Below are 27,203 nucleotides of genomic sequence, written 5' to 3'. Positions count from 1 at the left end.
GCTGCTCGCGTGGCACGCCGACCGGCTGCGGCTGTTTGCCGCCGTCGAGGACATTGCTGCGCGCGTCAGCTTCGTCGCGCTGGAGACGGTGCCGCGCGTAGACGAGATTGTCGCCATGCGCGGGGCGCTCGCGGGGGACGCCGCGCTGGCCGCGCTGCCGTTTTGGGTCTCGTGTTTGTACCCCGACGGGCGGCGGCTGCCGGACGGCAGCGACGTCGCGGCCGCGCTGCGCGCCATGCTGGACCCGGCGGCCGCGCCCGGGCCGCCCGCCTGGGGCGTCGGCATCAACTGCACAAAGGTCGGCCGGCTGGACGCCCTGCTGCGGCAGTACGAGGCGGGCGTCGAGGCGCTGCTGCGCGAGGGCGCGGCGCGCGCGTGGCCCGCGCTCGTGCTGTACCCGGACGGCACCAACGGCGAGGTCTACGACACGACGACGCAGCGGTGGGAGGTCCCCGAGGCGGCGCGGGAAGGGCAGGAGGAGGGCGGCGGCGGCCCGTCGTGGGCTGCGCAGCTCGCGGCCGTGGTGAGGGCGACGAGGAGCCGTGGTAGATGGAGGCAGATTCTCGTGGGAGGGTGCTGCAGGGCGAGCGCAGAGGACATTGCGGCTTTGCGGGCGGAGCTGTTGTGATACGACTAAAGTGGTTTAAGGGGAGATGGTCATGTTGTAGTCGCCGGGGGATCTTCAAGGAACACTTTGGGAAGCTGCTATATAACGTTTCCACACTGTAATGGCAAGATGATGTTTCCCCGTCTTCATTCGTCTCGTTGAGAAGTTGTGATGGCCACTAAAGCTTGAAGCTGGGTTGGTCAAGTCCACCCCACAATTGCGGTGCGGTTTAAACCATCACGGCGACCTAAAAAAAAAAAAAGATACACCAAGTTTTGTAAACCCTGCACACCCAACCCGCTATTGCAAACTCCCTTTGATTCGACTCTGAAAGAATCAGCATGGCCAAAGTCTTCATTGTCAGCGGCGCCAGCAAGGGCATCGGCGCCGCCGTCACGCGCCACCTCCTCGGGCAGGCGCACAAGGTGGTGCTCACAGCTCGCTCGGGGGACCTGCTGGAGCGCGTGCGGGCGGCGCACCCGGACCAGGTGGAATACGTGGCGGGCGACATGGCCGATCCTACGGTGCGTGTTAGGGGAGAGCGGACGGAAGTAAGTCGGCGCGGGAGAGTGTGCAAAGGCTAATCTTTGGGAGAGCTAGATTGCCACGAGACTGGCCGAGGTCGCCGTCAACAAGTTTGGGCGCATCGACGGTGTAGTGGTGAACCACGGTGTCCTAGAGAATACGACGCTGGCGGACATGAGCGTTGAGAGCTTTAGGAGCATGTACGAGATCAACGTCGTCAGCTGCTTCGCCTTGGTAGGTCTAGAGACATAGAAAGCGACATGCGTTGCATGAAAGCTCACCATACATCACAGGCCAAGGCGGCATTACCTGAACTACGCAAGACGAAAGGCTGCATCGTCTGGGTTTCCTCTGGCGCCGCTGCAAAGACATACCAGGCTTGGGGCGGTTACGGATCTTCCAAGGCGGCCATCAACTCCTTATCTGGTCATCTCGCCATTGAAGAAAAGGACATTACAAGCATTGCCATTCAACCCGGCCGCGTCGACACCGACATGCAGCAGCTCATCAGGGACACGGGTTCCAACACCATGGACAAGGCAGTCTACGACACCTTTGTACAAGCAAAAGAGTCGGGAGGGCTTCTCAAGCCAGAGCAGCCCGGCAACGTCATTGCGCGGTTTGTAGCCTCGCCGTCCAAGGAACTCAGCGGCAAGTTTACGGGGTAAGAACAGAATCGTCTGCGATTGAGGGATCCTGGCTAACATGAAAACAGTTGGAACTCACCTGAACTGGCTGCCTACCAAGAGTAGGCATAAATGCGTCGCGAAGGCGGGTCGAGTACTAGTCAAAGTCATATTAGCCTATTGTTTCAATCATATAGATGGCAAGACAAATAGATGAAGGGGATTTGCAATCAGTCGAAAGATGAAAAGCTCTTATTTGACTCCACATGGAATTTCAGTATTAGCATGGAATAAGATTGTATCATCACAGCAAGGGTATCACGGCAGCAAGGCAAAATGTAGTCCTTACCATTTGCATAGTCGGTTCAGGTCTTGTCGACGGGTATCGATCGGTCGCAGTCAAGCAAAGCAGGCACTCCTAATCGGCAGTTGTTAGCTTCGAGCTCGACTAATGTGCGAGACAGCGCGAGCAGAGTAGCCACAACTACGGTTGTAGTCATTTCAGCAAAGTGTCATTTGGCTAGACTTGGTCATTCGGCATCGGAAGCTTGTCGAACCTCCTAAGCCTGGGGCGACAACATTTCTCATCATAGAAGACCGGACGGGGACCGTGGTACTTGTAGGCTGGAGAGGGTGCTCGCGAGGTGAAAGATTGCACATGGTGCTTACCTGTTGGAGAAAAATGATGGGGCATGAAAGACTGGCAGCACAGATAATGGCGCACTTTTCGCATCTTGCGTCAAGTTCATAGAGAACGACGGCGAAGAAAGCGTGGGCGCAGCATTCGTGTTGCGTTGATGTTGTGAAGGAAGAGAAGGAAGGAAATTTTCCAGAGCCAAAAATTTGTACTAAAGGTGTAGCGTGGAGCTGGTCCGTGCACGGTGTTTTTTTGCTGGAGCCTCTCCGCTCTGTAAGTTAGTACCTGTGGGAGGTAGCGTGCTGGGCCACTGGGTTTTTTGGCGCGCGAAGCTCCAGGCTTTGAGTCCCAAGGGTTCCTCAGTGTTAGAGTGAGTGGACAACTAACTCCCTTGAACAACAGTGAGCAACAGGGAACAAAGGCAAGCAAGCACCAGCGCCACTAGGTGCGCGTGGTCATCCGAAAACAGCGCGCTCAACTTTTGCCCCTAAAAAACATGACGATTGATAAAATGATAAAAGAGGCTGCCTCCCCTGGCCTCCCTAACAAAAACACTCCCTGGCCCCCCTAACCTCCCCGGTCTCGTTACCCGCCTGTTGGCTGCTTGACTCGCCCGACGCTTCCCACATTGCATTTCCAGGCGCCTCAAGAAGCCTTGCTAGTTACTCCGTACCTACAGATGCACCAGGTCGGTGTATTCAAGTATTTAAACAACTGAGCTACCCCACCATCCCACCAACGACCTCGACGCAGCCCCCAAAGCTCTCTCTGATCGAACCTCGTCGGTGACGGGACTTGGCTGTCGCGATTACTCGCTGCTTATCCCTGCACCTGGTCATCCGCATCTCAACGCTCTTCGTCCTCTTTGGATGCCGCGGCCATCTCCTTGTTTAATTCCTTTTATCGTCCCTCCCATTTCATCTGCAGCTCACGCTTGGCTGCTTGCCAGCAACGCGTTTGCAACATGTCGGACCATGAGTTTGGAGGTGAGCCGCCCTGCTACATAAACAAGCCACTGACACGCATGCCGCTTTTGCCGCGCCACCACTTGCGTGGCCTGCGTCTGCCCTTCGTCACCGTCGATTTTCTTTACGTGCACATGAATTACTGACCATTTGACCCAGGCAATGACGACCTCTCGCTGCCCAAAGGTACGTTTGTAAAGATTGGTTGCGCCGCGAACAAAAAAAAATGAGCACATCCACCCCAGATTCCAGCCATCGCTTTGTTGGCCCTTCAGTCTCATCCATCCCGCGCCACGCTGCACTACATGGAACTAACCTTTTCACAGCTACCGTCCAGAAAATTGTCACAGAAATTCTGCCGCCGTCAGCCGGCGTTGCCTTTGCTAGGGAGAGTCGCGACCTTCTCATAGAATGTTGTGTCGAGTTCATCACCTTAATCTCATCAGAGGCCAACGAGATTTCTGAAAAGGAAGCCAAGAAGACTATAGCCTGTGACCATATCACAAAGGCCCTCGAGCAGCTCGGCTTCTCCGATTACGTACCCGCCGTCATGGAAGCCGCCGCAGAACACAAAGAAACCCAAAAGGTATGCAGCCCGCCACAGAGAAGCGTATCCCGGATTCGCGCCCTACAGCTTCGCCCCTTTTTTCCATGGTGCCTGCTAATAAATCAGAAACAGGGCCGAGAGAAGAAATCGGACAAGTTTGCTAACAGCGGCATGTCCATGGAGGAACTGGCTCGTCTCCAAGAGGAGCAGTTCGCCCAGGCCAGGGAACGCCACGGCTAATTATTCGGCCCCGGTTCATCTGAATTTCGGTTGCGATTTAAAACATTTGTCTGGCGTTCGTTTTAGAGGACTTCAATTCACTATCTTTTTTTCAGCGTTTCCTTGCGTGTCGGCGCTCAGTGGCCCGCAGTCGGGAGGCGTCGCCAGTTCAGTGCTGCCACCCACTGGGTCTCAAATCGGAATGCTCATTCCACATGCCTTCAACTCTTTCATCTTCTCTTCTCGTGATCGGAAACTTCAACTCGCCCTCTAAACGTTCTGAGCAACGAGCCACTCTCCGAGGATACATTTCGTGACAAGCATCGAACCATCGCAGTGGTGTTCAACAATCCTAGTATCTCGTCACAGTCCGCGAGCAGCATAACTACGAAGCTCCGATCAGCTACGGCGAGAGGAAACTTTTTCTTGCACTCAATGTAGCGATGTTTCCTGAAGAATAGAAGTCTCAATTTGCCGCCGCTGAGCATTTCTTCCTGTTTCTGTGAAGCCTTCGCGGCCCGTGTGAACTGTCAAATGGTTGAAACCTTGGTCCAGAAGACGTCATCATGAGGACGTTACTTATGGTTGCTATACGATCATGTTTTCTCAAAGTCGCGGGCCCTGAAGCATATGGCCGCCTTTATTTAATAGTAAATGTCGACAATGTGGGTAAATTACCTCTACTTGTAGTCACTAAGTAGACAATAGTTTCTTTTCAGTTATTTAATTTGTTCTTTCGGCTTAGTTTCTCTAAATCAAGGTCTTCTCATTTTCTGAAAATACTATAAATTCTTCTTTCGATAGAGTCGATGATTAATTGCGTCGCCTTAAATTGGTTATAATAAACCTAAGAGCGTGTTGTTGACTGGCGGCTATTTAGCTTGGTACCGCTGCCCGTTTACCATCTGAAAATCTTATCGATAAAAATTCCGTAGCGTAACCGACTACAGTGCCCAAACGGCGGCCCGCCTTCTGCATGCACCAGCACCAAGTGATCAAATGAAACTTCCCTTAATACCTCTATAATCGTCAATTTATATCGCCACAACAAGACGAAGGCGTCGTGAAAAGCATCAGCGAAAAGCATCAGCGGCGTTTTTGTGTTCCGTGCTCGTCCTTCTCCAAGATGGGTCAGGAAGAATCAAGTATGGTGGACGACTCTACCCCTCCACAGACAATCTCCGAGCGCACCATCTCAGCCATTGCCGACTATATCAAGAGTGGTGATGTCAAGCGGATTGTCGTCATGACAGGTGCTGGAATTTCTACCGCCGCAGGAAGTAAGATTATATTCCCAGCTTCATTCTGAATTTTGACATTGACCAACTACCCTGCAGTTCCTGATTTCAGGTCGCCAAAGACTGGGCTGTACAGCAATCTTGCTCGCTTGAATTTGCCACATGCTGAAGCGGTTTTCGAAATTTCCTACTTCAAAGAAAACCCGGAGCCGTTCTATGTCCTCGCCAAGGAGCTGTATCCTGGCAAATTTCAGCCAACAGTCTCACACGTGTTCCTGTCCCTCCTTGCTAAAAAGGATCTATTGCACATGCTATTTACGCAAAATATCGACTGTTTGGAGAGAGCTGCTGGTGTACCCGCGGAAAAGATCATCGAGGCTCACGGAAGCTTTGCCAACCAACGATGCGTCGAGTGCAAGAAAGAGTTCCCCGACGACGAAATGAAGACCCATGTCCACAGCGGACATGTACCTCGATGCATAGATATGAGTTGCAACGGTCTCGTCAAGCCGGATATTGTATTCTTCGGCGAAGCACTGCCGCGAGCCTTCTCAGAGAAAAGCCACACGGTAGTCATGGCTGACCTGGTGCTGATCATCGGCACCAGTCTGCAGGTTTATCCCTTCGCTGGCCTACCACAGATGACACGAGAGTCCATCCCACGTGTTCTATTCAACATGGAAAAAGTTGGACAGATTGGGACAAGACCAGATGATGTCTTGTCGCTGGGGCCATGCGATGATGGCGTTCGTCAGCTCGCGGCTGAGCTTGGCTGGGGCGATGAGTTGGAGAAGATGTGGCGCGGAATTGTTGGAGAGGAGGAGGCCGAAAAGCAGCTAAGGAATCGAAAGGAGCGCAACGAGGAAATCGACGAGGAGGTACAGAGACTCACTGAGGATGTAGAGGCTGCGCTGAGAATCCACGACGAGGAGGCAGCCAGTAATGAGGCGGTGGCAAGCAAGTCTCGCCAATCAGAAGAAGCTGAGCCCAGCGACGACGTCTCGAAACAAAAGACAGACATGACTGTAGAAACAGAAGACCTCGCAACACGTAGGGAGATGCCGCCGGCACCGGGAACGGAGCGGGACAGCGCAGTGAACGCAAGGAACGAGTAGCTGGAGAAAATAGATAGCCCTCGTGAGACGGCCCTTTGAAATAACGAATAGAATCCGCGACACAGGCCCGGCACTGTTGAAAACCTGTAAAGTAGGCATTGAGCTTTGACGAAATTACGCACTGCGCATAGACTACAGGGAATCCGGAGGTTTATTCAACGGCCTCTACAGACTGTTCCCATTGCCAGAACACCCTGGCTGGCGGCTCGTCATGCCTGCAGCGGCTGCTCTGATCACGCTGTCACCTCCAACCAACAACAGTACGGCATCTATCCATTTCAGGAGGAACTGGCCTATAAAAACTCGAGTGAGTGGTGCGAAGGCTTGATTTCGCTATTGTACACGAGATGTTTCCATCTGTTTTTCACATAGTTACAGTTGAAGAGGACGGTGGGGGTATTTGGCCAGCATCTTCCATATTCCACACGCGGCGATTTATGAGCTCTTCCTCCAGGCTGGACTCGCCATCATAATGATTGGTCTTCGGTGCGCTCGCATATAAGCTTCGCGAAGCTTGGGATCGGCGTCGGATCGAATAACACTACCGATAGACATGAAGAACCTGAAGGCGGTTAGTGACGGGACTGCCTAGGTAGGCGGCGCATGACTCACCCAAAAGTAGCACCAGAAGCACCCATAAACTGTCCCAGAGTTCTAAAGACACCCTGTGACCCTGCGCCGTATCTGAATATGCTCACTGTGCCTGCACATTGTTAGTTCTCAACTCGGCGCAATGCAGTTTGGCGCGGCCACGTACCGTAGATGAAGCCAATGATAACACCGACAGCTGAGGTATACTGTTAGTCATCAATAGTCCCGGGTTCTGACTAAGGGGACGAAACATACTTCCTCCCATCATAGCTCCCATTTTGACTGTCGAGTTCATCAGTACACGATCCCAAGAGAGTATTGCGGCTGTAACCTTACATTTGTCAAAGTTGGACGGGCCATGCTGGCCGCCCATAGGAAGGTTGGCAACAGGAGGCATTGTAGTTGATCGCGCTCTTTGAAGTCGTCGTGTTCGTCGTTAACACAGGGGAGAATGCCACCTCGGCAGCTTCGATAATTATCCAGCACCACCAAGTTTCGCGGAGCCCGTCTCCGAAGCGCGAGCGTTGATTGGGGAGCATGGAGCTTTGTGGATAAATATTAACGCGGGCCGCTAGAGCCCCTCACAGTGTTTCTTACGCGAGCTGTCCGTAAATACACTGTAGAGACACCTCACGTGAAGGGAATCTGAGTAGAGGAGGTATGCAGGCCTTGAGCCCAAAAAAGAGCCAAATGCCTACCATGTTGAATCTTTATAGGTGCACTGACGTTTGTTGTACAAAAGGCCTTCTTTACTCCAAGCAGATAGCTGTGGCGTGACGTATATGCTATGAACAGCTGGCTGTGTTGTCCACTGTGCGACCTCTAGAAGCGCCTTCTGGCAAGACGGGGGTGGTGTCCAACAGTACCTGTCTTTCGCTCCGGCTTAAGCCCCCGTGCCGTTAATCAACGTCGTCAAAATTTATAGTCACCCCAACTCGCTGCAATTCTCGGTAAGTCTCTGCATTGTGTGTGCATCGCTGCATTTCGTGGTACAATAGGTTCCGGAGCGCTCCGAGCAATTTTCTTCAGCTCCACGCTCTTTCCCCATGAATGTTTCAATCGTTCTGACCGAGTCTTGTTCATCAGAGATCATCATAGAACCCGATCGCGTTGTTATACCCCTTTCCTATCATCGAATTCGCGATATTGTGGAGCGCTTATCAAAAGACACGCCTGGAAAGCCCACGGTGGCTTCGACTGAATGGTCGCTCGTCGGCTTAGGTCATAGAGTCTCGCAACACGACATTTGGCGGGAACGATCTACGTACTACCCCCTCCGACGACCTCAAGCGGACACCATCAACCTCGATCCTTCCTCATGACTGCAGTCGCCAGCGCGCTAGCGTTCCCTCAAGTGTCGCGTTCATCATGGGGTACTATTAATGGAAATATCCCCATGAACCCAGACGAAGTGCGAGGCATGTTCCCTCCTCGCAAGAACCTCGCGCGAAGCAGCTCATCATCGTCGATATCATCCGACTCCTCAAACACCTCTGTTGCTACGAACGGCTCTCATTCAAACGGCACCTCCCTATCGAGCACATCCGACACCAGCCAATGGTCAGCCAATGGTCCGCAGCGAAAACGACCACAACCAAAGAACCCGTGGCCCACCGGGAAAATAGACATGTCCGCCGAGTTTTCTCGAGTAGCCAACGGCCGACCAAATGGCATGCTACCCCATAGCGTCATGCAGCAGTCGGTCGGCGGGGGCGGTCAAGCTCAAATGACGCCGCAGGGCATGATGCGAGGGCCCGGACCAGAGCAGTCCCAAGGGGGGCAGCCTGTCCTGTACCTTCTTTCTATGAATGGCACGTTTGAACGCAAGACAATTGTTGTCCCCTTTGCTCCTGATAGCTTGCGGATCGGACGTCAGACGAACCAAAAAACTGTACCGACTCCCACAAACGGATTCTTCGACAGCAAGGTCCTCTCCAGACAGCACGCAGAGATATATGCTGAACGAAATGGAAAAATATTTATTCGCGATGTGAAATCCTCCAACGGCACTTTTGTCAACGGCACACGCCTCTCACAAGAAAACCGGGAATCGGAACCCCACGAGTTGCAGACTGCCGACCACCTCGAGCTTGGCATCGATATCGTTAGCGAAGATCAAAAGACAGTTGTTCACCACAAAGTCGCGGCGAAAATTGAGCACGCTGGGTTTTTGGCCGCCTCGAATAACGTTCTGGATATGAGCTTTGGCGATCTAGATCCCGCTAATGGCTCCATGATGATGCCACCCGGTCAAATGCAGACGCGAGGTCGGCAGGTTAACAACAATAACAACAATATGGGGCCCAATGGGCGCATAATGCAGAACGGACCTATGCCTAACCCACAGCCAAATGGCATGACGCAACAACGGCCATTTTTCGTCCCGCCAATTGCAACCGACCAAATTATGAAGCGTCTAGCTACAGAAATGCGAAATGCAAAGCTACAGGGTCAGGATTTAAGCCGGACAAATCAGTTCGTTACTACTCTTTTATCGAAGGACGACATCAAAGATCTGGAGAAGGTCGAAACGCAAGAGGCCCCAAAACCTTCACCAATGGTTAATGGTAATGGTATTGCGCTGAGGACGGACGCAAAGACGCGCTTCTCCGACCCTCCTGCACCACCACCACAGCAGCCGCTTCCAGAAAAACCCGACGTGCCCAGTCTCAAACGCGCAGCTGGGGAACGCCCAAAGTCCGGTCCCACACTGTCTTCTCCTATCCGACAGGATAATCTCAGCCAGATCATTCAGCTGACAGAAGCACTCAACAATGCGAAGAGAGATATCGACACGCAGTCGGCGAGGATGCGTGAGCTTGAAGCGATGCTTGACAAAGAGCGAGAAGCGAGAGCTTTCGCCGAGGACCTGGCTATGCGCCTAGAAGAATCTGCCAAGAGCCAAATGAATGGTTCCGCCGTAACGCCTGCGAATGCGGAAGAGACACTAGCAGAACCCACCGTCTTGGCGGACAGTACGGAAGATATTGCCGAACCGTTGCTTGAGGAAAGCAAGGACCTTGTCAATGGGAAAAGCGACGTGGACAACGTCCTGCAGACTCGTCTCAGCACCATGGAAGCGCAAGTAAACGAGCTTCGGGATCAGATGGAACTGTGGAAAGCACGCTGCGAAGCTGCGGAGACTGAGCGAGACACTGGCCGGAAATCACTGGCCGAAATGGTCACCAAGTTGCGAGAAGAAGAGGCTCGCAGGCAAGCTGCCGAAGAGAAGGTCTTGTCCAGCTCTCTGCAACTGCCCGAAGATGGCAGTGGTGCTTCATCTTTAAGAGAGGCTCCCATTGCCAGCTCTGCTGCGACTGAAGTGGTCAATGACGAGAGCACCAAGACCGATGAGCCGGAGAAACTGGAAGAGAGCCCTACATTATCAAGAGCCAATACCATTACACCCCTCAACGCGCATCGACGTGGTTCATTGCAGGACGACAGACTCTATAGCGGGCTACCATATGCATCGATGCTGGGTGTTGTCTTGATTGGTATGGGAATGATGGCCGTGATCAATGGATGGCAGTCGCCTCCATCGCGACTGGAAAGATAACGGGAAGCTGCACAGGCTTTCGCGAGGGGGGACTGCGAGATGTGCTTTGGCAACAGCACAATGAGCAAGTTGCAAGCTGCAAGACGCAACGGCCGTGGCCGTCTCCCACGATCCATCTCCTCTGTACAAGTTTAGCGGGTTTATTTCTTTGCTGTTTTTGTACCGGTACCAAGTTTCATATATATGCTGCTCTTGCATTTTGGGACCAGGCATGGAATTTGCCCTTTGCGCGGGCGCGGAACTTATGATGAGCTCGAATATTTTTTATTTTACCATTTTGTTACGACTAGGGAATCTGAGGACGAGGATGCGGCAAGCTGTTTTGGAAGCTGGCATCATATTTATTTTGTTGGGGGTTTTTGCATAGCTGAGAAAGCGACCAAGGGCATGTTGTTATTTAGCGACGTCACTTTGCAAGCCACTGTAAATACATAGTATCGGAGCATTAGTTTCTGAATAATTTTATCACGTTTCAAAAGGATGGAGAGAAGCCAGTACCGAATATGTAATAATACTACACGAACTCTCGTGGCTGGCTCCACATGTGACATGACTGGCATATTTTTGGATTGCCTGATTCTCCTGCTGCTCACCAACAAACCAATGGCAGTCCGCAGTCCGCCCGCATGAGAATTCAAACCCTTTCGAACCACATCTGCTACAATCCTATTTTCTGACCCGACTGAAAGCATGCCGACCTTTCAGAGCAAAAAGTTCCGGAGCGCCGGCGAGTCCAACGCCATGGGGGCCCGGTACCGGGCAGTCATGAGCAAGCGCCCATTCCTCATGTTTGGCCTGCCGTTCCTGGCCGTCATCATCGCCGGCTCCTTTGTCCTGACACCGGCGACGGCTATTCGGTACGAGCGACACGACCGCCGCGTGCGCCAGATGACGCGCGACGAGGAGCTCAACGTGCGGCGCTCGGCGCGCAAGGTGGACATGCGCGAGGAATACTATGTACGTGGGACGGCGCGCCGGTGACTTCCTAGGGAAGGCGACTTTTGTACCCTTTCCTTGTTGTTGCTGTTGTATTCTCACAGCAAGGACATGCTTTGCTAATTTCTATCTTCAGAGACTCGCCGGCGGCAAAGATTTGGACAACTGGGAACAGAAGCGCGTGGAACGACTTCCGGGCGAAAGCGACGGTATCCTGCGATAAACAGCTGACACGATCCGAATATTGAACTTTGCAGCTCCCTGTGCAGCACTCTACCGACAACCCGCCAGAGACCAATCGCGACGCTACGACCGCCGAACATGACGACGGGCAGCGGAGAAGAACACGGCACTGCAGGCAGTGCCAACCGGGAGTCGCATATAAAGAAGAGTGTGGCAAACTTTTCTTGCGTGTCTCCGAACCGATGATACCCTCATCCATGTAAAGTAGCTGCACTGTAACCGTTCAGCCAGCCTTGAACCAAGGCTCGGCATAATACCTGGGGGAATTCAAAATCATTGCATGACACCACCTCGCCGGGTCCATGCATACGATGTGTGGTACCATTGCAGAAATATACACCCAGGCTGCATCGGAAAACCAATCGAGATATATGTTTCCGGAGTCCGAAAAAAAAGTCCGCGTCCGTGTGCTGTGACGTTGCCGCTAACGACTGCCCTGGAGAATGAAGAGGGGTCAATGACAGGTCATACATTAAAATATCAATATAGACGCGCATGACTTCTTCGTGGCGTCGACATACATATTTTCAGCTGAAGTCGTTCTTACATGGCTACGCCCTCTCTCACCAAGGATTGATATATAACTGGAAATATATCTACCTCCTCACTCCGACCCCAAGAAAGCAACTAGTGTCAGACCAGAGATTAGCATAGTATGGCTCCTTTTTCCGTCCAAGGCAAGACTGCCGTCATCACCGGCGCAGGCTCAGGCAAGCAAAGACATCCTCTGAAACAGCTCCGATCGAGGCGCGGCTAACATTTCTCGGCTAGGCATCAACTTTGCCTTTGCGCAGCTCCTCCTCGGCAAGGGCTGCAATGTCGTCCTGGCCGACATCAAGCTGCGGCCCAAGGCCGAAGAGCTGGTGAGCCAGCATAGCGCCGCCGGCGAGGGCCCGCGCGCCGTCTTCGTCAAGACGGACGTGACGGCGTGGGAGGACCTGCGCGGCATGCTCGACACGGCCGTCGCCGAGTTTGGCGGCTTCGACATTGTGTGTCCCGGCGCGGGCGTCTTTGAGCCGCTGACGTCAAGCTTCTGGCACCCGCCCGGCTCCGACACGAGCTGGGACTTTGTCGACGCCAACCACTACACGTCGCTCGACATCAACCTGACGCACCCCATCCGCACGACGCAGCTGGCGCTGCAGCACTGGCTGGCGCCGGAGAATGCGGCGCGGCAGACGCCCGAGACGCCCAAGCGCGTGGTCACCATCGCTTCTATTGCCGGCTACATGCCCGTGTTTCCCTCGCCGCTCTACGTCGCCGCCAAGTATGGCGTCGTCGGCTTCACCCGCTCCATGGCCCCGCTCGAGGCCGCGGTCGGGATCCGCGTGAGCGCCGTCGCGCCGGGCGCCGTGCGCACGCCCATGCTGCTGGAGCATCCGGACCGCGATAATGTGATTGACGACGGCGAGGACGTGCTTATCAGCGTGCAAAAGGTGGCCGAGGCGATGCTGCTGCTCGTCGAGTCTGAGGACCACCCGGGCGGCACCATCCTCGAGGTCTCGGCCAAGGGCACCAGACCGGTGTCGGTATGGAATGACCCGGGCCCGAGCCAAGAACCGCGCCAGGGCACGACGATGTCGAAGATGGGGGTTGCGACAGAGAATGTCGTAGCCACGCTCACGGACGGCACATGGCAGAAGAAGTAGGAGTTGTGCGTGAATTCGGCCCAAAGGGCGAGGGGGTTATTATGAAAGTAACGAGTATCTAACAGAGGATATACTACTGAATGCAACAAATGACTAATGTCCGCATAACCTGACGCCAGCGCCTGTACTAATAAATATTACCTTGACAACAAGTAGAAACGTATACATCTCAACGCCAAGCTTTTAGTCTGCATCATAATAGCAGCAGAATATCGTCCCCCGAGTTTTTGCTTTGGGCACACCCTCCTGGGTGCCCCAGCTCTTCTCATCTGAGCCAGAATTGGACGACGGCGCGTTCCTGCTCCTGTGCGCATACGCTTTTTCGGGCTGCTTCGGAATGGCTGTATCCTCGAGGCCGGCGCCGGCGCCGTGCTGCGGCGCGCTGTTCTTCATCGCAAACCACTCGACCGAGTCGAAGCGGTCATCGTCCTCCTCGTCGACGAGCCCGTCCGACTTGCGGTGCAGGGCGAACCGGCGGGGGGTGGCGGCGGCCTTGGTCTTGCGCACAAAGTCGGAGCGGCGGGGGTGGTAGCGCTGCGCGCGGGGGCTCCAAAAGTCCTTTGCCATCTCGGCGAGCTCCTCGGCGCGGATGCGGGCCAGCGCCGGAGCGGACAGGTCGAGGCCGCGCTTCCACTCGGCGGCACCGTTGTCGTCGACGGCCGTGAGGGCCCGAACCTGCGCCTTGACGGCCGAGTCTAGCCCGGCGCCCCAGCCCGGCAGCACGTGGTCGACGAGGCCCAGGTGGCCGGCGGCGCTGGCGCTCAGGGGCATCATGCTGCGCAGGATCCGCTTGCCGTTCTCGCCCCGGCAGCGGGCGTTGTAGGTGAGGCTGTGGAACTCGGAGCCGTAGAGGCCCATGGCGCGGTAGGCCGGGTTGAAGACGACATCCTCGCCGGCGAGGACGATGTCGCACGCCGTGGCCAGGGCCACACCGCCGGCGGCGGCGTTGCCCCGGACGGCGGCAATCGTCTTGATGCCGCGGATGGGAAAGTCGTGCAGGATGCTGTAGACGAGGTCGTCAATGGCGTTGATGTTGAACCACGACTCGAGCGCCGGGTCCGCGGCGGACTCGATGACGTTGAGGTGGATGCCGTTGCTGAAGTAGGAGCCGCCCATGAGGACGACGGCGCGGACCGACCTGTCCTCGGCCACGTCGAGCACGTACTGCAGCGCCCTGAGCAGCCGGCGGCATTGCTTGGAGCTCATGGCGCCGTTGTAGAAGTCAAAGAAGACGTAGGCGACGGTGCCTTCCTTGTCCGCCGCCGGCTCAAAGTCGATCCAGATGTCTTGCAGCGTGCTGCACGTCGCCCTCGACCACTCATCCTCATCGGACAGCGTCCGGCCGGCACTCATGGACACGACGCGCTGCAGGTTGCGGTACCCCATGCTGTGCTCTGAGAGCTCGGCGAGGCCCTGCACGGCAGGCACCTTGGGCCAGAGCGCGGGGTCCGTCTTGGCCTTGACGCGGCGGACGTGCGTGATCCAGACGCCCTTGCCGTCGCAGGTGGCGACGCAGACGGCGTCGTCGCGGCTCGCCAGGATGGCGCCCGGCGCGACCCCGGCGGTCTGCTTGCCGGCCTCGATGGCGCCGCCGTACAGGTACAGCTTGGGCCCGAACAGGCTGCTGAGACAGCCCGGCTGCGAGTCGGCGCAGCGGATGCGGCGCGAGATCTCGAGGGCCGTGTGCGTGTGCGGGTCAAAGTCGCGGTCCGCGGCGCGTAGCAGCGGGCGGTGCCGCGTCGGGCCGTCGTCGGCGCCCTGGAACGGCTGCCCGGTGGTGACGGAGAGCTGGGCGAAGATGGGGTTGGCGGCGAGGTGCGGGGTCACGGCGCCCTTGTTGGAGCGCTCGTTGATGCCCTTGCTGCCGGCGCTGCTGCCGGGGCGCGGCGACGGCTTGGCGGAGCGGTGTGCGGCGGCGGCGTTGCTGGCGTCGGCGGCAATGGTGATGCGGTCGACGGCCTTGAGCACGGCGGCGACGCCGGCGCGGGTGACGGGCCCGCGGTAGAGGCTGGACTTGGTGATGTTGGGCTGGTCAATGTCGACGGCGAACTGCTCAAAGGCCCAGACCGGGCCCATGTCGAAGTCGGCCGTGGCCTGCAGGACCGTAACGCCCCAGTACGGGCGCCCGTGTTCGCTCAGGGATGTGCGCTGCAGGAGCTTCTTGCTGTCCGGCTCGGTGCCGTCGTCGCCCATGAGAAGCCAGTCCAGGGCGCTGGGGCCGGCATCGCCGGGGGGTCCGGGATGGACGATGAGGGTGAGGTATTTGGAGTATACTTGGGCCGGCACCAGGGTCGTCAAGAAGGGGCAGATGATGAGATCGGGCTTGACGAGCTCGGCGGCTTCGACCATGAGCTCCTCGGACAGGGCGTACTCTATGGTGACATAGTGCTGTTCGGAGAGGGCGAGGTAGACACGCTGTGACAGTGAGTTGAAGGCAGTGCAAAAGAAGAGAATCTTCATCTTGCTCTCAAGTTGGGGTGTCAGAGACCCCCGCGTGTGAATCCGTACAAGTGCTGTTGATGGATCTTGTGTCTCAACCAGTGGCTTTCTGTTATGACCGGAAGCGAGAAGGATTGCGAAACATAGGATGAAAATGAGATTGACGGCAGCTGGGATTTATTACCATTTATGAACATCGAGCGCCCCCTTTTAATCAACACTTGTGCGGGGGATCTGTCAAGGCTGGCAGGAGGCTCCTTTGACAGGACCCCCCGCACAGACACGCCATACTGGTGCTAAGAGTCCCAGCCCATTGTGGTACATGTATCAATGTACATTGTAGTCAATACTACCAGTCTGTAAGTATTGTTACTAGGTTGCAAGGGAGCAAGGTTGCAAGGCTTGCAAATCCTGTCGAATCGGGAATGGTGGCGCTCTGAAACAAGCAATTTGGTGGATCGAGAACTCGTCAGCAACTGGTTGACAGAGTTGACAGAGAGGGACAAGGTCCGAGCGGGCAAACTCGATTTTCTTCTGCCCCAGGTCCCGGCCACTGGTTAACTAGTTATGTGACTACTACCTAGTCAGTTGCTTGTACACCGTACCAGTTCGTTAGGCTCAAAGCCCTCCAACTAACTTTTGACTGAAAAGCAACAAGATGTGATGAGTTCTGGAACCGCAGCTCTTGTTCCCGCACGGGCCGCGAATGATGAAGAATCACGCCAGTTTGCAAGCCTCGTTATCCCCGAATGGACAATAGCTGAATCTATGGAGCTGGTGGCTTGAAGTGAATTGAGTTGAGTTTGCGACTCTTTATCCGGGACTCTGTGGTTAACTATCAACAACCTATTCAAGTCTCAGCGAAACATCCGTGTAGTTCAGTTCCAGTAGTTGTCATTTTTTGGCTTCGTGGGTGCATGCCGCATCCCCCCTGCAGCTGCATCGTAAATGCCAAGTAGCAGGGGGGGATTTCTTGTCCAGCCAGTGATAGACGATAAAAAACGCCCCGCGTCCCTGTGGTCTGGTAAAGGACGAAAAGGTCCAACCGATGAGACTGGGTGCTGTGCACGGACAGGAACAGACGGGCAGGCTGGACAGCCCCAAAGGCTAAGTCATCAGATCAATTTACTCGGCCGCTCTTTCCGACATCCGTATAGTGCTCGGAAATTACCCTTGTAAATTAATAAATTGATGAAGAATTGAATTGATCCAGCAAGCTGCGTCATTCATCTGTACGGAAGCTCTGCCGAATTCTCCTTGACAGACAAAGTCGAGCATTTTTCTTGTCATTGCTAAGATCCGAGCGCAGCTTGGCAAAAGTGACAGTTTTGAGACAAAAAGAGACAATGCAACGTCGGGCTCGGACTATTCTTCACCTGTTGTCCTACCCCCCATGGTGATTTGCCAAAGCCCTCTGGGTTCTTGAGTCGTGACGAAGGAACGGACCGCGTGTGCCTCGGTTCAGGTCCATACATGTCCGGGACTAGATTACAGACGACGCGATCAGGTATCATTGCTGAGATGATGAAAGAGGCCGGAAAGAGCCTCTATTGGCTTCTCCGTGGTGCGCTACGGCACCGACATGGACAACCTTTTGGTCAATAATGACTACGCATCCACTCGCCGAAGAGCTGGTCCATGCCGTTGAGCGATGTTTCCTGGTAGATGCCGAGAGTTAAAAGTGTGCAATTATCGATGCTTGATGAGTGAGCGGCAACATATGTCGAGAACTTGCCCATATCCCTCACCGACAAGGCAGCGCCAGGAAGAGTTCTTTTTATTAGAGCCAGAGAACCCCCAAAACAAAAGCAGCTGAGCATTGAATCATACACGAAGCTGGTAATAAATAATATCACGCTACACTGTAGGTTACGACGAGTTGCTGGTCGCTACACATTTTCTGCGGTTAAATACCCTATAGTCTCGGCTCCACCACTTATGGAAGTTATACGCGGAAGAGCCCTTACCCTGGCTGCTGCTAGTAACTAGTACCCACGAAGACATTAGTGTGCTATTAGTGCGTATACATAGGTAACTACGGTATGTACCTAGTTAGGTAGTTGGTCGGCTGCCTTACTAGGGTGTAGTTGACAATGACATTCGCATCGCCCCAGGAAGCGAGAACGTCTTCATCTCTGGCGGACGATTTACAAGCTGTGTACTTCATAATACATGAGCCCAAAAGAATTGCCCGGCTTGTGTGACAGCGCGGCACATTGACAAAACCGGATTTCATCCGAGGCACCACAGTGTGTAACATCCGTCGCTTGTCATAAAGTGGCCGAGGCGCGACCCTACCCCTATCCCCTCCCTCAATTTCATTTGCGTATCCGAAATCAAAGTTCCATCCAGCACGGCTATGTATTAGGCCCTATTAGGCCATACTAGACGCCGCTAGTTACTGCCGCCCGGCTTGACCCTCCTCCCCCTGTTGAAGCGGGAAAGGACACTAACTTGATGATCGTCATCAGCTTCCCAGCGAGCTTGGTTACGGATTGAGCCCATGATTAGCCCGGGACCTGCACCAGTTGGAGAACTTGTCAGCTCTCGTAACATGCCTTCCAATGGGCGTAGACTGCGCTGGTCACGCGAAACGTAAGTCACCACCAGGATGAACGCGTCGTAATATAGCCGATAATGCTTGCCATGATCAAGAGGACATCCAAGCAGGACACTGCTGTGGGGTGGAATCTCGTGCGTCGACTTCAAGACACCTTCACTGTGCAAGGTGCGGTATGTCGGGGCATCATGTTTCTCTAGTTTTTGAGCCTTTACGAGAGCCGTTGCGGCTCTTCAAATTGGTCGGCGACATGATCCCCGCGGATATGCTAAAATTGATCCTTGCAGGCCTCGACTACCTACACTCAGAGTGCCGCATCAACCACACAAGTCATGCGCGTTTCCTGCCCAGCTATTTGAGCTTTCAACTCGCGGTTAGATCTAAAACCGGACAATGTCATGCTCAAATTAAAGCATCGCAGCATTCTTGGAAAACACGCCTTAGATGAGCAAGGTCCACCGCCGCCATCTACCTGTCACGGTGTAACCATGGACAGGCTCTCCGGCCGATTGAAATCGTAACTCTTTTGACTCTCTGTATCAGGCGGGGTGCATAATGATGGATGCATCGTCGCATGCAGGCTATACGCACAGCGGCGACATCTCGAGCATCGGTGTCACGGTACGTTCAGTTTGCCTCCGTGAGTACTCCTCAACACGTCTCTTGTACTGCATCGCGCGCTTTTCATAATTATATGCTAAGTTAATATCCAAGCTGTGGGATCTATTGGAGGGCAAGAAGCAATACGACCTACAGATTCGCAAGATGACGAATACAGCGACTGACTGCACCTCGCCGGAATCTCTACACTATGGATGCACGACTGGAGAAACTTCTTCCTTCGGGAGGGTGAGCATCAATATTCTACCATCCCAGTGGTGAGTTTACCATGTGTCGCGCTATTTGCTCAACTAATACAGCCCAGCGACTCCAAAGACTGCAGTTGAAGCCCACAATAGCTACAACTTCGAGGAAGCAGCCAGGACACTGCATGGCGCAGAATTAGAAAGCGTACTAAATCTACAGGGAGCAGAGTAAATTTTCTCCGTAGGATAGAAGCACTGATAGAGTGTTACTCTCCAGGACGCCTAGCTTTACACAGAACGTGCGAGACGACAGGCGTTAACATCAGCACGATGCAGCCTCTGTACCTGGTCACTGCTCGACGATCAAATACACACAGACTCACACTGCTACAGAAAGCAGAAAAGTATGCTTAAACTGAGAAAACCCCTCAATATGCCTTTAGCAACTTCTGTTCCGCGTAGTGAGGCGTCTGGAGTGATTCGCTGCGGACATTGGTCGTATATGCGGACTATCGTAGGCGGAATGGACAAATTGATCATTCACTCGAGTCAATGGGGCCTACAGTATACTTTCTGTGCCGGTGCCAAGGATTTTTCTGAGACACCATATATGCATTGTCATAATATTGAGGTCGCCTGACCTGTCCAGCTGTAAGCAGCGCTCCATTTGGTCGGGAGTGCATCTCAGCAGCTGACCCTGTGCACCTGACCTTGGAAAGCCGTTCACGACTGATATAATGCTCTACAACGGGAGCTTTGGCCTACAGAGCGTGAACAAAGCCTCACTGCTCTGGCCGTAATTTCTGAACGACCTACATGACCGTGGGACCTCGACGTTTTTGTATTCCGTGGGCTATACGCAATACTGTGGCTACGAAAACACACATATAAAACTAATTAGGTACGATTTATGACAACTATCGAAAAGGTCAGAGAACGGGATGGGGACCTACAGGTAATTGGTCGCTGTGTTTTATACTATTCTCACTTTTTTGCACAGCGTGATGAGGGTGGCTAAAGTAGTTGTAGTATGCTAGCCGCTTAAAGAATGTTATAGAACTAAACATTAAGTCTCATCATCACTACCTTTAGATGCCAAGACGAGAATGAAAGCGGCACGACAGTACTTGACATCACTGAGTGGTACCCGCGTCGTACCACCTCACTTGCGTAACAAATAAAATGACTACAGAGACACGCGAATTTTCTCCATTCCTAGGCTCTGAATAGTATTTATCTCGGATAATGACAGTTGGGCAAGTGATACTGTTCGTCTTCAAAAGAATGAGGATCGGAAGCAACATTGATACAATAGGAGTGAGGGTGTTGGAGAGGTATCCCCATGACACTCACGAATGACGTGTGGCCTCTATGGTTTCTCATAACTAACTCACCAATATTAGAACTGGGAATTGAAAGCACAAGTAAAATACGACTAACAGTTGCGGATATAAATTGCTCTCTTATGTGTGTCGTTTTTGTGCTGATCCGCCCTATACCACTCACGGCAGGCAAAGATAGAGCCGCTCACTCTGTATAGATCAAAGGCTCAAACTCAACTAGGGATTTATCGAAGAGAGGGATTTAGTGCCTCGCATAATTTTGCCGAGACACCGCTTCCCATCGTGTTCTTCTGGCCGGTTGATCTCCAAGGTGTGTAAGTGGAAGGAGCCAAGGTTGCGATTGCTACCAACAATCATGCATGTACTACGATATTGTACATGTATACAGCTTAACGAAAGTTTCAACTACAGCGGGCCACGTATGCGTCACAAAGTTAATGTCTTGAGAATGTGATGGCTGAGTCTGGTGGTTTGCTTAGCCACGATGAGTAGGTAGGTGCATGCAGTCCAACGAAACACAGGAAAGACACGCGAGGTCGAACAAGAGAAGATGCTAAGTCTTTATGCCAGAAGCATCCCAAAGTGTTACCGAGTACGCGGAATATATAAAACCTGAAACGCTGACGACTGGGAGACGTGGCTGAGCGGCAATCCGGCTGCGATGGCTAGCGCCACGGCCGTGCGGCACAGTAATGCGAGCGTTTGCGTCTTCTGAGTGGAAGAAGTGAATTGAATTCCATCTTTGGTTGAGATATGATGCAATGACTTTGCCAAAACCGACTATTTGCGCCGTCGGGATTCCCGACTTGCATAGTTCCGTGGCGGGGGCACAGGGCTGGGCATCGTGCGTATGCCTCGTTGCATTTTGACTTTGGGTTTGTCCAAGATTTGTGACTGCTATAAATAAAAACCAATGCAATGGGGATACATCGATGCCGTGCTTGTATACAAAGCTGAGGTTGCACTTTTAACAGGATGAGGCACTTTCATCCTGCGCTTTGTGAACCCTTCAAACAGGCCGGTCCCACATCAGGGACCGTAGGGATTATGACAAGCCAGATGATGAAGAATTGGTAAGATACTACAAAATGAAGCACCAACCCACACTGGCTTGTATTAGAAGTTACTTCCTTTGAGCATACCTTTCGGGCAAGTAAAGTGGTTGGTCACCGTCAAGCGGGAGCTTGGCGATGTAACAAAGCCTTGGAGGCCACTTTAGAGTTTATAGCTCCTCCACCTTGCTCAGCTTTACTCAGTAGACTGTTTTATTGGTCAAGATACTCACAGATGAGGAGTTGTACTTGAAGACCAGCGGCTATCCCGATACGCCAATGCCGGAATAGCCAAGTGACGGCTACGACAACGGCAATTCCATATCAGTATGCGATGGAACGTCGTGACATGACATATGGTAGCGCCAGAATTGACCCAATTTCTGTGAAGAAACGATTTAGTGCCTCAACAATTATCTGTGCTTAAGCTGGCCTTTGATGTCTGTCGGTGTGAGTTGCTATTGTTGAACTGGGCTGCTACCAGTATTGCAAGCCACCTGGCTGAGACATCAATTCAGGCGAAACTAGGAGCAGGCAAATGTGGTGTAGATGTTTCCTTTTCTTTGGCCGCCTCTGCCTTTCTCAATGCACGACTCGCAACGTGGAGGGCTGTAGCGTGGTGATGGACGCACTACACACGCAGCAACCCCCACCGTAACGGCCAAAAGTGTAGCAGTGGCCGAGAAAAATGGACATTCTCGGGATTGGAGGTGTGGACCAAGGCCTTTTCTCGCTCACGGCGATACACCGCCAGAGGCCGTGCGTACACGCAGAGGCCCAACAACGGCGATGAACGAAAGGGCGGAGGGTGTCATGGCCACATCCATAGCTGCTGGTAACTACTGGATGCGCCGGTGTGTGTCGCATCAAACTTGCATGGCGCAGAGTCTGGGTCAAGGCTGCCCGCCGCGGATGCGAGTGAGAGCGAAGGAGGGGTTGAAGAGGGGAACTGTTGCGAGATCTAACAGCGGCCGAGCTGAACAGCGCGGTGGCGCATGGCTATGATGAACATTGACTAGTTGTGAATAATACGGAGTCTAACTAGTTATTAGAAGAGCCGGAAATGGCTCAATAACTTGACAAATCACTACGCACTCTGCAACTTGAGAGGGATGCAGATTACGCTTGGTGACGAAGATGCGCCTTTGGTTGCAGAGTAATGAGGGGAACTAGCACCAACTAGTCCACCGTAAATTGAGGGCGCCCTGGAAACCCGATTGAGTTGAGTTGGATCGATGTTTGTATGGAACAATGCAAGGACAAACTGAAAATTGCGCTCGCAAGGCTGTTTGGTTCTGGTGGCGGCACACACACAGGTGTAAGTAAGCTGAGAGCTGCAACGGGTGGCTTGAGATGATCAACGAGATAAGACGAATAGAGGAGTGAATAGCATGATTGTTTATAATAATTCACAACATATTGTTTCCCGTCCTGCTGACATTGGGTGAATGCAGGGAGACTGGTAAGCCGCATGTACAGGAGATGGCGAAACGTTTACGTGCATGCATATTAATTGTTTGCTGCTGTCTGACCGCCACACCACGTCGACTGATGCGGGGAAGGCAAGAGAGTCGGTTCAGCAAGTGCACAAGATGGAGAAATGCATCTAGGCAGCTCCGTTGGGACCATAATAATTGGAAGCTGAAAGGCTTCAGAGCTAGTGCCAAGGGTACTTGCAGTTGGGTGGATGTCATGGCACAGGATGGAACACAGATCTCATGACAATAACTATATGGATTGGGTTAACAAGTTGCCAATGCGCAAGGCGGTAAGATGGAGGGGGAAGAAGCAAATATAACCGAGCTTTGCGCTCTAGAAGACACTAGGAACAATAGCGGCGACTGAGAGTAAAAAGCAACGCAAGAGAGATTTGGCGGTGACTAGTGGGAATGTCCGTTGAAGAGCAGAAAAGGCGAGGGGAAAAAAAAAGAAGAAGCCCGCCATTTCGAATGGCGCGATTCTCTGGGGGAGTCAGGCTGTAAAGAAATCAGGCAAAAGCCCAAACTCACCGCCACGGCAATGGCGTGGCCATGAAGACGGGAAAAGGGCCTCCCTCACCTGCACAGCGGTGGATGCGACAGATGCCGGACGAAGAGCCAATAAGCATGATAGTCATGATTAGTTAGTTACTGTGTCGGCTGCGTGCGGGGGGAAGGGAGGCGTGCAGTCACCGGATCTGGTTTCTTCGGGTTTGTTCATGCAGGCAGGTAGGCGACGGGACTGATCGAACGATGCAACTTAATATCAGACAAGTGACGCAGTTTTTTCTCGCAAACGACGCGAAATTACAGCCGACAATCTATTTGAAGACAAGTCACCAGGCCAAGTGGTTTGTGATGAACTCTCAGCCCACCGGTCGCAAGGGCATCACGAAGCCAATTACTATGACCAGGGCTTCGTTTCTCGGTAGCATCAAAGGCTCGCCCGCCGCCGCCGCCGTCCCCTGTCTGCGGGGAAGCTATTTCAGGTCAGCTGGACAGCCATCATGTCAGGGCCAGGAACCAGCTTGCCAGCACCAGGCTCAAAGCAGGCAAGCCTTGGTGCGCGTGCCTGGCAGCTGGAGTAATTTCCGCACTTTTTTCAATACTGATGACTCGATGTCTTTTTTAGACGAGGCACAGGTGGGGGGGCTTGTTTTTGATCTTGGGGGGGGAACGAACACAAGCAAAAACGACAGATCGCCTTGCACACTGGCGGTGATGTAACCATGGCGTCTTTTCTTGATAATAAAGGTTGGGCTCCTCTTCTAGCCCGTTGCGGAGTAATAATGCGGTAGCGATGAGAACGCCTCACTGGGTCCCCTCGTCTTCTTTCTGTGCGAGAAGTCGAAGCCCACCAGTTCGTTGAAGCCTGACAGAGCCAAGAGAGCCAAGAGGTGTGGGGGTGAGAGAAGAGGGCCACGCCGTCGTGATTACAGTGGTGATGGATACACTTGTTCGTGACAATGTCCCTCCCTCGCTTCGGAAGTTGGCTAATTAATTGAGGTGCACTGAGCGCAAGTCTAGTTGACCATGGGCGGTTGAAGAGACGAAGCAACAGCGCAGCGACATGGTCATAAGTCAATAACGGCCATTTCTTGTAATGGGAATTACATCAAGGTTGCAAATGATGATTACTCGGATAGTCAATTATATGATTCGTAAGCCGCGTACGCATCTCTAGTTACCAAATCACACAAGAGCAGGCCAACAGTGTATGTATCATCAACGTGGATAATAAAAAGTTACGGATCGTGCGACTCGCCCGCTGTTTGAACGCAGCTGGCGTCATGCATGTTTCCTCATCGTCGTCGACCTTCATCGCCGAAATCCTGGTATTAGCCCTGGTATAGCTGGAGCTAATATTGAAACTTGTCCAATAAGCGGGTTGCCATCGGCTGACTGGTCGCATTCTGCTGCTTTTTTTGGGTGCAAAAAAGAGGGGGAGGTAGAAGAGAGACACGGCTTGCGTGGGGACATGACGATGATAAATCGTTCTAGTGGGAAATATCAGTTAGGCAAGACAAATGTAGGCTCCGTGCAAGAGCCCAACACACACAACCTTTTGATAGCCGGGTTGCCGGGGCTTGGCCGCGAGTTTCACAACCATTCGTGCTCAGCAGAAGACGGATGCGAGGCGGCGATCAGTGAGCGCTCTCTCCGCCCTCTTGTGGCTAGTGCTTTTTCTTAGTGAGCAGCTCGCCTCATCACTTTCGTCAGCCGGAAGCGGTGACTGGCTGTGTGAAACGGTCTGCTTCGTGTACCTCGGACTAGCGGAGTGCGCTAACATATCGTGATGGTGTGAACAGACAGAGTAGTACCAATGTAACTAACTAGGTTGCTAGGCTCGAGGATGGATGTACGGATACGGAAACCGGTTTGGGGGTTTTCTGACAGAAACACGGGGAATGCTTTGGTGAAGCGTAAGGCGCAGCTGAAAGGATTGGCAGGATTGGCAGTTTCAAGATGCACGGAACTTTTAGTTAGTTGGTATATGTATGTACATATGGACATACGACCGTTGATTGGCTCTCAAGGGTTTCCTCGCTACTTTGGGATCGAAAGATGCGCAGAGCCGCAGCGTATCAGTAAGTCAGGTCGTTGGCTGGGCTGCAGATCCAGCGTCATACATGATTGTTATACTTGCTCCCTTCAATTTGCTGCCATCTTGACATTGGCGCGTGCATCGGACAATAGCAGCACAGCACGGCCTAACGACTGCTAACTATTGCTTTCCGGCGGATCAGAACCGGAGATGGGTGTCAATGGTTCACCGTCGAATCAGCTGTTTATCGACTCCCGCCTCATTTCGGGCTGTCCGCGGATCTGAACGAGAGAAACGGAGAGTGTGTGGGTGTGAATTGGAAGCAATGTTTTGTCATGCTGGAAGAAATCTACGTGAACTGAATCATTGTTTCGCGCTCACATCACGTCCAACATGTAAAACTAGCCTGGCAAACAGACCGCTAGACAAATTTGCGCAGGCCGCGCAAAGTCGGGACGCGTAAAAGGACGAAATGATTTAAAAAACGAGCACTTTAAAAATGTCCCATTTACGCGCTGCCCGAGAAATGTCTCGGAATATTTGGGCGGTGGGCTCCATCGTCAGGTACTCAGGTACAAGTCAGGAACGGAAAACGAAGCCACAAGAGTCAGACAACACACACCCAGAGAAAAAAAGTGTGGAACGTGGCCGAGGCGTGAAGCAAAAAAAGAAGGGAAAAAGCAAATCTCACGAGGCTGCGCGAGAATCGCCGGAAATGAATAAGCAGCTGTGACCATGGGTTGTCTCAATGGATAGCAAAGCTGCGAGGGATAAGGGTGACGAGCAGCCGTAAGCAGCAGCCGTAATATTCAAGTTTCTGCTCGAGTTTTGACGAGAATGACGAAAAGATGAATTTTATGAACCAGCCAGTTATTAATTTAGTTACAACGGCGAACTCGAAACAAGAGTACGAGAGCCAAGAGAAACGAGCTTCTTGGTTCAAGTGGTGACTGGTTTGTCGCTAGTTAGACCCCACCCACACGCCACCGAGTGCCATCGCCCTTCAACTGCGCACCCCACTCTGTCGGTTTTTTTTTTTTTTTCAACGCAAACGGCGGCGGACAGGTGGGCAGATAGGACTCGTTTGCTGCTGGCGGTCCGCCAGTTGCGGCGTGCGGCGTTTTTTCCGCCAGCTGCCACGCACCACGCAACACCACACCACGCACACTCCCCACACACCCCGTCCGGCTGTTGCGGATTCCAACCAGTGAATATGTGAATATGCTTTGTACTGTCAACTGTGTTGACTTGCTGCCCTGCTGACCGCCCAGGCTGCTGCACTGCGGTATTCCTCCGTTTGCCTTTGCCAGGGGCCTTGGCCTAGCCCCTCCCTCCCGCCACGAGCCATCGTCATCATCCATCTCCACTCCTCATTCAGTAGCCAAGACCCAAGACCATCACTCAGCCCCATCGAATATATGTAATCCTGTCTGCCCGCCTCATCCGTGGAAGCCTTCTGTTCCTGCTCCGAACATCAATCTTCATACAGACCTACGAGCTTTTATATACTGCTCGGCATCAAC

General features: G+C 53.2%; 9 protein-coding genes across 9 annotated transcripts; 7 read left to right on the top strand and 2 right to left on the bottom strand.

Annotated features, from left to right (window-relative positions):
• Positions 1-115: 115 nt before the first annotated feature.
• On the top strand, positions 116-628 carry CCM_05252 (homocysteine S-methyltransferase; the record flags this gene model as incomplete). Its single annotated transcript, XM_006670397.1, has 1 exon — positions 116-628. The coding sequence occupies one exon, from the start codon at positions 116-118 to the stop codon at positions 626-628; it is 513 nt and encodes a 170-aa protein (XP_006670460.1).
• A 320-nt stretch (positions 629-948) lies between these two features.
• Positions 949-1,884, top strand: CCM_05251 (short-chain dehydrogenase/reductase, putative; the record flags this gene model as incomplete). Its single annotated transcript, XM_006670396.1, has 4 exons — positions 949-1,158; positions 1,208-1,366; positions 1,426-1,796; positions 1,848-1,884. 4 exons carry the CDS (start codon positions 949-951, stop codon positions 1,882-1,884), a joined length of 777 nt encoding a protein of 258 aa, XP_006670459.1.
• A 1,475-nt stretch (positions 1,885-3,359) lies between these two features.
• CCM_05250 (CBF/NF-Y family transcription factor) lies at positions 3,360-4,147 on the top strand (the record flags this gene model as incomplete). The annotated part of the gene is made up of 4 exons (XM_006670395.1): positions 3,360-3,381; positions 3,520-3,546; positions 3,606-3,946; positions 4,040-4,147. 4 exons carry the CDS (start codon positions 3,360-3,362, stop codon positions 4,145-4,147), a joined length of 498 nt encoding a protein of 165 aa, XP_006670458.1.
• Positions 4,148-5,252: 1,105 nt separating this feature from the next.
• Positions 5,253-6,479, top strand: CCM_05249 (SIR2 family histone deacetylase; the record flags this gene model as incomplete). The annotated part of the gene is made up of 2 exons (XM_006670394.1): positions 5,253-5,406; positions 5,464-6,479. 2 exons carry the CDS (start codon positions 5,253-5,255, stop codon positions 6,477-6,479), a joined length of 1,170 nt encoding a protein of 389 aa, XP_006670457.1.
• A 435-nt stretch (positions 6,480-6,914) lies between these two features.
• On the bottom strand, positions 6,915-7,467 carry CCM_05248 (mitochondrial genome maintenance protein Mgr2; the record flags this gene model as incomplete). The annotated part of the gene is made up of 4 exons (XM_006670393.1): positions 6,915-7,020; positions 7,092-7,176; positions 7,237-7,266; positions 7,326-7,467. The coding sequence occupies 4 exons, from the start codon at positions 7,465-7,467 to the stop codon at positions 6,915-6,917; spliced, it is 363 nt and encodes a 120-aa protein (XP_006670456.1).
• A 921-nt stretch (positions 7,468-8,388) lies between these two features.
• CCM_05247 (cytoplasm to vacuole targeting Vps64) lies at positions 8,389-10,629 on the top strand (the record flags this gene model as incomplete). The annotated part of the gene is made up of 1 exon (XM_006670392.1): positions 8,389-10,629. The coding sequence occupies one exon, from the start codon at positions 8,389-8,391 to the stop codon at positions 10,627-10,629; it is 2,241 nt and encodes a 746-aa protein (XP_006670455.1).
• Positions 10,630-11,319: 690 nt separating this feature from the next.
• CCM_05246 (short chain dehydrogenase/reductase family oxidoreductase, putative) lies at positions 11,320-13,457 on the top strand (the record flags this gene model as incomplete). The annotated part of the gene is made up of 3 exons (XM_006670391.1): positions 11,320-11,586; positions 11,702-11,774; positions 12,580-13,457. The coding sequence occupies 3 exons, from the start codon at positions 11,320-11,322 to the stop codon at positions 13,455-13,457; spliced, it is 1,218 nt and encodes a 405-aa protein (XP_006670454.1).
• A 183-nt stretch (positions 13,458-13,640) lies between these two features.
• Positions 13,641-15,917, bottom strand: CCM_05245 (formyl transferase domain-containing protein; the record flags this gene model as incomplete). The annotated part of the gene is made up of 1 exon (XM_006670390.1): positions 13,641-15,917. The coding sequence occupies one exon, from the start codon at positions 15,915-15,917 to the stop codon at positions 13,641-13,643; it is 2,277 nt and encodes a 758-aa protein (XP_006670453.1).
• Positions 15,918-18,542: 2,625 nt separating this feature from the next.
• On the top strand, positions 18,543-19,676 carry CCM_05244 (uncharacterized protein; the record flags this gene model as incomplete). The annotated part of the gene is made up of 7 exons (XM_006670389.1): positions 18,543-18,624; positions 18,657-18,829; positions 18,901-18,936; positions 19,000-19,077; positions 19,171-19,334; positions 19,377-19,490; positions 19,559-19,676. 7 exons carry the CDS (start codon positions 18,543-18,545, stop codon positions 19,674-19,676), a joined length of 765 nt encoding a protein of 254 aa, XP_006670452.1.
• Between the last annotated feature and the right edge of the window lie 7,527 nt (positions 19,677-27,203).

Source organism: Cordyceps militaris (assembly GCF_000225605.1).
Source record: "Cordyceps militaris CM01 unplaced genomic scaffold CCM_S00004, whole genome shotgun sequence".
Taxonomy (NCBI): Eukaryota; Fungi; Ascomycota; class Sordariomycetes; order Hypocreales; family Cordycipitaceae; genus Cordyceps; species Cordyceps militaris.
The sequence above is the reverse complement of the archived record's forward strand: the minus strand, read 5'-3'. Positions and strand labels throughout refer to the sequence as shown.